This window comes from Etheostoma spectabile, chromosome 9, assembly GCF_008692095.1.
Source record: "Etheostoma spectabile isolate EspeVRDwgs_2016 chromosome 9, UIUC_Espe_1.0, whole genome shotgun sequence".
NCBI classification, from domain to species: Eukaryota; Metazoa; Chordata; class Actinopteri; order Perciformes; family Percidae; genus Etheostoma; species Etheostoma spectabile.
Genome location: NC_045741.1, coordinates 28,321,763 through 28,333,870, shown reverse-complemented (window position 1 = coordinate 28,333,870; position 12,108 = coordinate 28,321,763). Strand labels below are relative to the sequence as shown.

The 12,108-nt window shown below is 42.2% G+C and overlaps 2 protein-coding genes across 6 annotated transcripts in view; one reads left to right on the top strand and one right to left on the bottom strand.

The window, feature by feature from the left end:
- lnx1 (ligand of numb-protein X 1) overlaps positions 1–12,108 on the top strand; it is a 52,029-nt gene that overhangs the window by 34,639 nt on the left and 5,282 nt on the right. For 4 of the 5 annotated variants that reach the window (XM_032526000.1, XM_032526002.1, XM_032526004.1 and 1 more), the window contains 6 exons: positions 1,263–1,685; positions 4,671–4,805; positions 6,663–6,840; positions 7,836–8,082; positions 8,753–8,911; positions 9,847–10,868. In XM_032526000.1, the coding sequence (XP_032381891.1) occupies positions 1,263–1,685; positions 4,671–4,805; positions 6,663–6,840; positions 7,836–8,082; positions 8,753–8,911; positions 9,847–9,982 (1,278 nt within the window). In that variant the 3' untranslated portion in view covers positions 9,983–10,868. Of the gene's footprint in view, positions 1–1,262; positions 1,686–4,670; positions 4,806–6,662; positions 6,841–7,835; positions 8,083–8,752; positions 8,912–9,846; positions 10,869–11,453; positions 11,461–12,108 lie in introns of those variants that run through there. The other variant, XR_004333502.1, reaches the window with a different exon arrangement.
- fip1l1a (FIP1 like 1a (S. cerevisiae)) overlaps positions 10,572–12,108 on the bottom strand; it is a 31,956-nt gene continuing 30,419 nt past the window's right edge. Inside the window, 2 exon segments of the mRNA XM_032526019.1 lie at positions 10,572–11,201; positions 11,749–11,883. Of these exon segments, the coding sequence (XP_032381910.1) occupies positions 11,060–11,201; positions 11,749–11,883 (277 nt within the window). The 3' untranslated portion in view covers positions 10,572–11,059.

The window sequence follows — 12,108 nt, the reverse complement described above, 5'->3', positions numbered from 1 at the left end:
TGAAAATGGTGTTAGTTCTGAGTAGAGCTGGGTGATGGGGAGAAAATCAGATATCACGGTCTTCTTAACCAAATACCTCGATATCGATATTACGGCGATATTCTATGGTTGAAAATTAGTGTTTTAACAAAATATCTTCATCCTCAGATTTTAAATAAATAATCATCAGTAATGTGGATTTAATGTCTAAGTGGGTAAAGGTAAATAATAGAACAGATAGAACACTATGGTGAGTTCAGAAAATTACATAATTTTACTGTAATTTAGCCTTTAAAACCAGGAAAAGACACCACTTATGTCATTTTAAGATATTACGAAAAATAGAAGACAAATCTAGTCTCATATCACGATATCGATACATCGATATATTGCCCAGCCCTAGTTCTGAGTAGATATTAGGATAACACTTTACAATATGGTACACAAAAATGACTTATTAGTAGGTAGATATTGATTACTGTTAAACAGACAGGTAGTTGCCAGGGCTGTAGTACTCGAGTCCGGACTCAAGACCGTTTTTCTCTCGGTCACTGGTCTTGCCAAATGTGGCTTTTGGTCTTGACCGAGTCCAGGTGTCTTTATTATGTTGATAATAATATTGGAAGGAAAGTGAAACCCAAAATGATTGTCATGATACTGTCTTGCATAAGACCTTTTTTTCTGTCCGGGACTCGGTCTTGACTCGGACTCAAACCTTTTTGGACTCGGTCTAGACTCGGACTCAAACCTTTTTGGACTCGGTCTTGACTTGGACTCGACTAGCCCTGGTCTAGAACTTGACTAAGGTGGTCTTGACTACAGCCCTGGTAGGTTCTGTTAAATAAATGAAAGTCAATCAGAAACTACTCATTAACTAACCATTCGTTCCTCATTGGATCCCCAGTCGTTAATTATTAACTACCTACTTTTTTGTGCACCTTATTGTAAAGTGTTACCAATATTAGTAATTACATTTTCTTTACACACATTCGAGAGACTCAAAGTGCATATCGACTTCACTTAAACTGTTTAAAACATGGGACTGATTTAGAGCATTTAGCTTCGTGAACATGGAACTTTTAACTTATTAAATAAACAGATTTACAATATTACATAAGTTCCTATCTTTACATTCGAAGTAGATGATAACATGTTTCCCTTCAACTGTGATTGCATGTGTTGTTTTAGATACCATGTCATTTTTGAAGTCTTTCCAGAATGTAATACAGAATGAACAACCATAAAAGAAGATGAGTTAATCTGCACCCCTGTTGCCCTGTCAGGTAAACGGCATTGACATCAGCAACGTACCCCACTGCTACGCCGTGGCAACGCTCAAGCAGCCCTGCCAGCTCCTCCGGCTGACCGTTCTCAGAGAACAGCGTTACCGCTACCGCTCGCACAGCCACCCACACGGCCACGGGAACGGCCACGATGCCGCCGGGGGCCACCCGTCTCACGGCCTACCCCACCATCCTATCAGGGATGATAGCATCCACGTGGTCCTGAATAAATCCACTCCAGATGAGCAGCTGGGCATTAAGCTAGTGAGGCGGCCGGAGGAGCACGGCGTCTTCGTCTTCCACCTGCTGGAGGGCGGCCTGGCAGCGCGTGACGGACAGCTGTGCGTTGGCGACCGCGTGCTGGCCATCAACGGGCACGATCTACGTTACGGAGCACCGGAACACGCTGCTCTGCTCATCCAGGTCAGTGAGTCAGCAGCACGCATCGATTCAGGGACGTATGGTGATTTTATCTGGGACGATTTTTTTTTAAATGATTATTTTCCCCCAATCGATACTTCATTTATCGATTCATTTATTTTTACCAATGATTCGCCTAAATATTTTCTGTTCACATGGTACCACCGACAGCGATTACATCATATCCGTTTGGTTTTACAGCAAAAAATGCAGATAATACACGTTATATACTACAGAGGAAACAAATGTCAGACTGACTGACATCTGATGTGCATTCTTTTTCAAAATCAGAATCAGAATCAGAATCAGCTTTGTTGACCAGGTATGAAGACACATACGAGGAATTTTCCTTTGGAGCATAGTTGCTCACAAGGTGCTCACACATTCAAAACAAACAACCCAACAAACCATATATACACACTAATATAGAAACACTAATATATACATACTCTAAACAGAAACAATGTAGAGAGATGAGTGCAATGAAGAGACCAATAAAAATTATTTAAATGTGGAACATAGTGCAAAGGGTACTGGGATAAATAGTATTAAGTTATTATATTACAATACGAACAGTATGAACATTATGAACAGTTCTGAAATAGGAAATGAGAAAGATGAATAAATAATGGATAATAAGTGAGATATGAGAATGATAAATAAATACTAAATAAATGGAATAATAGTGGAACCAGTAAGCAGGTGTTGTAGAGACAGTGTTACTGGGTTATTGGCCAGAATTGAACCTGACAATTACAATTACGTTTTAGAAATGTCTCATGATTGTCTTTGGAAGTTTACTATTCATTTTTTTTATAGAAGGTTAAATAAAATCGCTCTAGTCAATACTATCGAATCGCGGCACCCTTGTATCGTGAAGCCCTAGTAAGCAGGTCCTCCTTTAAACAAATCCAGTATATGATCTCGTAGCATTTTACAAAAGGACATAGTTGCAACAGTCAAATGAGTCCACATGTTGTTACAGACCATAAATAACTGTGTCCTGTTCTTACCCCGGGTCCCTGAGGTAGTAAAGATAATTGTGGTGATTCAGGCTAATTGTGTTGTGCTGTGCAGTTGTGTCTGCACTCAGTGCAGTTAATAGTATTTAATTGTGGTGATTCCCTAATGGACCGGGCCATGCGGCTGCCTCTGGTTCCTGGGTGATGCCAGTCAATGGTGGTGTGTTTTGTGGTTAATCGTGGTTAATTGCTGTGTGTTTGCGGCTGACTGTGCAGCGTCTCTGCGCCCGGAGTTCCTGTCTGAGCAGTCAGACTGGCCTCTTCTGGGTCTCTGAGGAGCCAACATGGCCTCTCAGAGCAGTCCCTTTCTGTCAGAGATTACCAACTGGCAGGGAAGAAATTAAATTAGTTCAGTTAAGGCAATAATGGGCTGGCCTGGCTACTTCAGGAGTCAGCTCTGTGCTACAGAAACCAGGGGAATCTCAGAGGAATTACAGAGTGGGGGGGGGGAGAGGGAAGCAGCCAGCCCGTCTGTGTGACTGTTGGACCATTTGTATCTGAGGGAGTGTGGAGTCACAGAGAGAGATTTAAATAATTACCTGGGTGGCAGCTATATTTAAAATATGAATAATCATGGTTTTTGTTTGGATTTCTCTTTAACTAGCTAGATCACCAAGAAATACATTTTAAATGTAATATTTCAAAGCAGTTCGCATCTTGAATGACATTTCATTTTGTAATGTGAATGGACCAACAACACTTGTTTTATGACCCATTTTAAAGGAATAGTTCAACATTTTGGGGAATTTGCTTATTTGTTTTTTGGTAAAGAGTAGACTGACACCGGTCTCATATCTGTCCATTAAATATAAGGCTACAGCCAGCAGCTGGTAAGCTTAGCTTAGCATAATCAAAATAAATGGAAAACAGCTAGCCTGGCTCTAACCTACAAGCATGTCTAAAGGCCACTATTGAACAAGTTATCTTGTCATCTTGTTTTTTTAATCTGTACAAAACCCCCAAAAGAACAATTCACGTTTTAAGGGTTAAAACGTGCAAACCTTTTCTTAGCGGCGGTCGTTAACTTTCTGGAGTCTCCGCTGGTTGCCTAACATCTTACTCTTTGTTGTTTTTTACACTATGGTTTTTCTAGGGATTAAACTAACTAGATTTAGCGTGTTAGCTAAAGGCTAGCTTTTTTCCCTTTTCCAATCTTTGTGCTAAGCTACAGTAGGCTAATCGGCTGTTAGCTGTAACCTTAAATTTGACAAGCAAGAGTGGTATAAATCTTCTTAGTCATGCATTGACAGACCTTCCTTCACAATGCTGCGGAGGAAGGTCTGGTGAGTCGACACTGCATTCATGGCATGAGGAATAACATTCTCTGGTTTATTGGCATTTCATTAAACCAATCAACATCTTCATGGGTGGCGCTAAGCACCGGACCGAGCAACAGCGCGTCTGCAAAATAGTCTCAGGAAGGAACTTGTTTTGATGGAACATGTGTACGTTCAAAAGTAGTTTTAGTACAACCGAAACTCAGTTTGGACAGATAGTCTAGCTAGCTGTCTGGATTTACCCTGCAGCGATCTGAGGACCAGGTAACCATAGTCCTCAGATTGGACAGATAGTCTAGCTAGTTGTCTGGATTTACCCTGCAGAGATCTGAGGACCAGGTTACCATAGTCCTCAGATTGGACAGATAGTCTAGCTAGCTGTCTGGATTTACCCTGCAGAGATCTGAGGACCAGGTTACCATAGTCCTCAGATTGGACAGATAGTCTAGCTAGCTGTCTGGATTTACCCTGCAGAGATCTGAGGACCAGGTAACCATAGTCCTCAGAAATCCACCGGAGTTTAAAATTTCAACACAAAGAAAGCGGAAGGTAACGATCATCCGGCCGAAAAAAGCGTGGTCCGGCGTAATTACGTCGTGGATATAGACTAGAATATTCTCAACCTTACTTTTAAAAACATGTCTTTTGTAAGTCATGTCCTAACTGTGCTGTCTCTAAATGTTCTCCAGGCAAGCGAGGAGGGTGTCCACTTCATCGTGTCTCGTCAGATCTGCCTGCCAACCTCAGACATCTTACAAGAAGCTCCGTGGGGCATGGACGGACCCCCACCATATTCCCCTGTGGATATAGAGCAAACACTGCTGGTGAGCAGCGCATACAGAGACATGCACATGAGACCAGAACGGTAGCCATACACAGACAGGAGCTTTGTTCCTCCGTCTCCACTCCCCGTGATAAATACTCCCTTTCAGGTGCAAATGATCCATGAAGGTATTGTACTCCCATCAAAGCTGAGCATGTCATTCAAGCAGTACCACGGCCAGTCTTCCTCTGAGAGAATTGTTGCCACCATATCAGCAATCACCCCACACGATAGAGTATCTTCCACCATTCTTGCCTGAAAGATATGTTGATATGTACTAATAAAAAATCATTAGAATCACTGTTTCAAGCTGAAAACGTTTTATTTAAAATTAGTTTTAAAGTCAGGCATTAAGGTAAGCCACGGTAGATCACGATCCGTTAAAATACATTGCTTCTCCTATCAAACAACTACATTTGGCAGTGCCTGAATTGGAACAAAACTGGTGCCAGGACCCTAAATTCAGCAGTTGCATGACATCATCATAGCATGGGTCTTGGATATATTTAAAATCCTACGTATATCTTGTAGGGGTGACACCGAATAGTCGATTATTCAGCGATTTAATCTAAGGAGCCTGATTCAATTGCCAAAGTTGAATAGTCTTTGTGTCTGATGTTATGAATTTGTGCCTGTGGTTATGAATCAAAGGATAATTCCATTCTGGCTATATGAAGGTACTGAATGTCTGACTTTACATAGAATTGCGTGGTGTTCAAAACCAATAATAATACTCGTAATAACAATTAAAAGTACGGGTACTCTATGTGGTCAAAAATCAGAAGTGACATTACTTAGTACTGGTGAGTACTGGCCAATTTCAGGCTCGGCATTTTGGGATAAATATCCTTTAAAATAGAATACATACAGTATATCTCTCATCAGTTATGATGCTACAGCCATGGGCTGTCTCATTAATCCTTTAAAAATAGCAGAAATTAAGAGATTACTACTGATGCAATTAGAGTTTCTACCTCTATTGAAAGTCCCTATTTTGGAAAATATGCTGTCTGATAGTGTACTTTTTTACACAAAAGCACACCACGCAGTAGTGTATACAGTAGTACACCACTTACACAGTGTGTTGTGTAGGTTGGCAGCAAGCGTGCACACAGCCCTAGTCAGTGGCGTGCCCCAGGGTCAGTCACCTGCCTAAAAGGGATCTCAGCAGAAATGTGTGAATGCAGCACATGAGCAAAGCAGCACAAGCTACATCCCATCAACCTCAATGTGTCCGTGTATCATTCCTTACTACTCTAGTCTCCCTCGCTCTCCCCCGTCTGACACTCCGACTCACTCGTCCTAAATAAAATCTCAATCACTTTATCCCACACACAGCCAAGTTCAGCAATATGAATAATGTCATTTGGCTCCATATATCGAACATGAACACAAAATGAAGAGGCACTTGACGCTCTGTCCTAATAGCGGCCGTATATTATACTTCACCAGTTATGCTAATAAGGGTAATTCATTAATTAGCAGCTATGTCTATGTCATTTGGACTCTTGTTCCCATAGCATAGCATGGGCGTAATTCATATGAATTCTCCTATTAAGGGGCTATCGCAAGTCCCAGAGAAAACAGCCCTTTATCAATATGCAAATGTGCCACAGTCTAATTAGATGATACTGTCTTTAGAAGGTGCCCTTGGTGTTACAATTACGTTCCCATCATGTTTGGTCTTGACTTGCTGTGTTTATATGAATGTGGATACACAAAGAAAGAAGCCAATCAATTATGAATGTCCTGCATGTTTTTAGATTACCTCCCATGGCAATACATAAAAACAGCCCCATTGCTTTTAAATCTCCATTATTCATTTTCTCCTTCATTGCAAATTCTTTCTCTCTCTAAGGACTCTTGTCAGAAGCCTGCATGCTATGAGAAGACAGTTACTCTGACTAAGGAGCCGTATGACTCCCTGGGTATGACGGTGGCGGGTGGCATGTCCAGCCGAGGGTGGGACCTCCCTATTTACGTCACTAACGTGGACTCTGACGGAGTGGTGGGACAGGAGGGCTCCATCCGCAAAGGTAACTGCCAATAAAAACGCCTCCTTGCAATACTTACCTGCACACTCAATCTTATTTTGAGACTATTAAGAAACATCTTTATTAGAAGGATTGTGATGTTCGCCGCTTTTGTGCAAATAATGACTCATTTCGGGGATGGGAGTGTTTGTTTTTGTTGTAGCCTACTGTTGAGCGACGCTCCGGAGCTCACATTATTGCTGGCAGACTGTCATAGATTTGGCTTTTGTGATGAACACTTTGTATATAACAGAACGCGGCGATTGATGAACACTTAAGATTCATGTTTCATTACCAAGTGTATTCATCCAGCAGACGAGACTCAGCTTCTGTGGTTCAGTGCTTCGCAAATTGGCTCTAAAGACAAACAAGCATTAGCATAGCTGTGCTCAGGACTCATTGTGTTCCGGAGGAGTGTATGTGCAGTACTCAATTATTTTGTTGCCTCAAATCAGTCAGCTCTGACATGGAGCAAAAAAGCAGCAGGGATATACTATAATGCAGTTAGAGGCAGGGGAGAGATTTAAGCCACAACTGCTGATTGCAGCATATCCAACATTTAAAAAATAGACTTTATAAAAAAAGAAGCAAATTGGGTGTGATTGTCCTGTGCGTGGTTCAAGGAGCACATTCATATTAGACATCGCAGAGTCAGGTGTGGTGTTGAAACATGTTTATGTATTGTAATAGACTATTAATTTGCATATCCGCGAAGGGCAAGCGTGTCCTTTTGAGTTGCTCACTAGCAGCCTGGACCGTGCCGTCTGTTTTTCTTTGCACCACTTTGATCGCTAGGAGGCTTTTTTTTTTTTTTTTTAAAGCACAGGTGGCGTTTGGTTTCCATCCCTTTGTGTTGTTGCAGGAAGGTTGTTGAATATTAAACAGGCAGGTGATAAGTCCCCTGTGTGAGGGCTTTTGAAAAAATAAAAACATTTAGCTGAAGCTCTGGGCAGAAGATGAGCTGTGCTGTCCACTTTCTCCCCCCCCCCCCTCCGCAGGTGACATCTTGTTGAACGTGAACGGGGTGAACTTGACGGGGGTGACGCGAGGCGAAGCCGTGGCCAACTTGAAGAACACCTCGTCTCCTGTTGTGCTCAAGGTCTTGGAGATGCGTCCTCCGGAGGAAAGCCTGCAGGAGTGCACAATGCCGCCCTGTCTCACGCCCTCACCCACGGACAGCACCAAGAGCCCAGTGCCCAATGACGATCACTCGCCCCTGTGGGTGTCATGGCTGCAGCTACCCAGGTGAGCACCCCCTGTTGTGTCTCCGTTTTCATTGGATGCACATTTTGTTTTATAATCTACACCTCCCCACACTGGTCCTATTGACCTCTGCCAGCTGGTGCCACCTGAAATTTTGACAGAGCCAGCTGGGGAGAGAATACTCATTATACTTTCAAACTAACTTTTCAGCTTAAATATTCACCTATTATTATATCAGTGAAACTTTCCACTGGATTGAAACATATGAATTCATATCTATGTTGTCAGGAAGACAGCGGCACGCTGACAGCAATAAACAACTGCTGCTCCTGCTTAAAGTGAAATAAAAATGGGTTTCTTTTCAAACTGAATTGATTACCAGTCATAAAAAAACAAGTTCTGAGTCACCATGGGATTGTAGTCTAGTCCGGCGGTGCAGCTAAAAGGATTTGAATGTCATTTCCACTAGCTTTGTGGGACTGATATAGAAGTCCAACTATTCTCACTATTTTTTTCTTTTTTTTTTTTACATTTCCTGGGAGGAAAGTCACACCTTCCTTCAAAGAGCGCCAGGCCTTTGTCTTCTGAGTGTGCCCGGTTTCAGCAATCTAGCTACTGGGCACACACTCGGCAAGGATACACAGTTTATATAATTTAAAGATGCAGTTGAGAGATTAGTGTTTTTAATCTCTCTCTCTCTTGGCTCATGCAGGCATCTCTACTGCTGCAAAGACATTGTCTTGCGGCGGAGCACTTCGGGCAGCCTGGGCTTCAGTATCGTGGGCGGTCAGGAAGAGGTCAACTGCAATCAATCCTTTTTTATCCGCTCCATCGTGGAGGGGACGCCGGCCTACAACGATGGCAGGATAAGGTGTGTATATCACCTTTCATTGCTGAGCAGAATGGTTTAGACCAGCTTCAACACAAACTGTGTCTGCAAAAAGATGGTACTTTAATACCAATTTTTAGATATCTATTAGTATATCTACATGCGTTTCCATCCACTTGTTTACTACGCATTTTTAAATTGCCGCATAAAAAAAACCCTGAGTGGTAATTTCAAAATGTTGCCAAAAAAAGTGGGTAACACTTTCTATCAAGCCTGTCTCTATAATGCATTATTACCACATGTATAATGTGTTATAATGTGCTTATAACGCTGTATAAGTATAGTTATAAGCACTCATAAATATTCCTAATGCTTAATTACAATAAATATAACACATTTCAAGCACTTTTACAGTGACTAATAAGATCAAGTAATACTCCATAATGGCTGGTTGCTCACTGTCTTTTTTTTCAAGCCCATGTCCTTATAATGCACTATAATGTGCTATTGTGTATTGCCCTGCATCATTATAGTTATAAGCACTCATGACTCGTCATAATGCTTTAAAACAATATACATAACATATTATAAAGCATCTTGTAATGACTTATAGGGTTAAGGCTTATAAGGTTTGGTATCATAATAATTTGAATCTAATTGTTCATCACTCCTCACAATTGCGACAAATTACAGTGGAAAAAGATTTAGTGACTTAATGATGTACATGAAACATCATTGTTCCCCACAGAATTAGATGAGAGGGGGGGCTTAGTCGCTGTAGCAACTTGAATTCAGACAGCACAAACGCCTGAGCCGGGGGGTCTGATCCTGGGCCGCCCCAAGAGATATTTTACTGGTTACACCCAGCACTGCTGCCAGCAATTTTGTGATATATTTGTCAAGTCATTTCTCAGTACCCATGTAAATTTACATAATCCCTAACTAGGCTTTTTTGTGGGCCATCTGGCTCTGTGTAGGTGTGGGGACATCTTGCTGGAGGTGAACGGGACGAGTACATGGGGAATGACCCACACAGCGCTGGTGCGCCTTCTAAAGGAGCTTCGGGGCAGAATCACCCTGACCATCGTCTCGTGGCCGGGCAGCCTGCTGTAGCAGCGCCCCAAGCCATCAGGCGCTGCTTCACTGGCACTGACCAAGGAATGTGGAAAGCAGAGCTTGAGACTGGCTGACCACCCTAAGCTTGTTGTGTGGATGAAGCTTAGAATAGTGCTATAGCTGTATGGACATCTCACTTCTGATGGACAGCTGAGACTTTGCCAGGAGTTTGAAGAGGGACAAACATGAGACTGGATTGTTACCAGAGGTTAACTTGCCCCCTCCAGGAATGCTCAACAGGGAAAATCCAGGCCTGAGACACTTCTGTTATCTGTTTGAAGGACATGATCATTCTCTGGCACAGCATCCAGTGAGTGGGGTGGGCGGATCGAGAAGACACACGACACATTGCCAATTCCAGTAGTTATATATTAGGGTATGCGTTAAGTTGGACTCACATTTCTTTACTGTAAATGTTGGGTGTCTAAAAAAGTACCGATCCAAGCACTTGTAATACGTTTCTTTTGTTTGTTTGTGGTATGGCCTTTAAATATAGGCTCCATTCTGTTTGTACTGACAGTAGTTGTCATCTTCATTTGTTGACCTGAAGACACATTGCCAAGTAGTAGTCTGTGTTGAGTTTTTTTTATATTTTATTTCAGAAGCTATGGCTAAATTATCAAACCACTGGCAATAATAATAAAAAATATATATAAAAAGAAAATAATGGATCAATGTGTTATAAAAAATATTTAATTAGGTGACATTGTGGAGGCCTTACTAATTTTCTTACTTTTAAGAAGAAAAAAAACTGACTTGGTTTCTGTGTATCAGTGGATGGTCTGAGGCCCATCTGCTGTGGTTCTGTCTGTTGCGCTTCGGCCTGTGTAGTATATCTGATGGTACATTTGGTTAAATGATCAATAAAGTCATTTGAAAAAGAGCGTTGAGTGAGAAAATACATACATAAACGCCTTACTTCAACTCAACAAAATAAACAGTTAAAGTTGATGCAACACAAACATCTGGTACATGTACGTAAAATTAGCTTCTCTGAAAAAAAACTCACATTTTCTGATGAAACATGCAGGAAGATGCCACAAGGCAGTTCATCTTAATAAAAAAGACTGAAAGTCAGTCACATTTTAATTTCCTCTACTGGTCAGTAGAGGACATCTTCTTGGTCTCCTTGTCCTTCCTATTTCTTTTGGCCTTCCTGTGTTTGTGTCTACTCTGACTGTCTCTGTCCTCACCTCTGTCCCTCCTACTACTGCTGCTGCTGCTGAGGACAAAGATGACAATCAAATTAGAATGCTGTCATCTTTTATTCCGATTTTTACTACTTGTGTTTGTGTGTGTGTGTGTGTGTGTGTGTGTGTGTGTGTGTGCGTGTATTAGGTTTAACTACATTTGTGGGGACCAAAAACTGGGAATACAGTATACTAATGGGGTCCTGACAGCTTTGTGGGGACAAAATGCTGGTCCCCACAACTTTAAAGGGCTGTTTGAGGAATAGACTTGGTTTTAGGATTAGGGTTAGAGTTAGGTTATGTTAGGGTGAGGGTGAGGGTTAAGGTTGGCATTTAGGTTTGATGGTTAAGGTTGGGGTAAGGGCTAGGGAATGCATTATGTCAATGACTGGTCCCCCCAATGATAGTGAGACACACTTTGCGTGTGTGTGTGTGTGTGTGTGTGTGTGTGTGTGTGTGTGTGTGTGTGTGTGTGTGTGTGTGGGTGGGTTGGGTGTGTGTGTGTGTGGGTGTGTGTGGTGTGTGTGTGTGTGTGTGTGTGTGTGTGTGTGCGTGCGTGCGTGTCGGTCAGACCTGCGTGATGATTTCTGCCATCCTTCGCTGTCGTCTCTGTGCCTCCTCTCTCCGTGCCGTGCTTCCTTTTCCCCCAAACTGTGGCGTCCGTGCCCTCGCTCCGTGGTGTCCCTGTGTCTTGTTCGCTCCTCAGCACTGTAACATAGCATACCCACATGTAGTGTATGTTTTACATTTGCCACTGATGAAACTTGAGGCTTTTTTATTGGGAAATAATACAAAGGGAAAACAGAACTCGTAGCCCACAGGAATGAGACTGCTGGCCTTTTTTACCCCTTCTCCACTGGGACAGAACTCAAGGGACAAAAACCTTAACCACAGTGCCTGCTGTTTGTCTGCCTGAGCCTTTGTAGCCCCCCT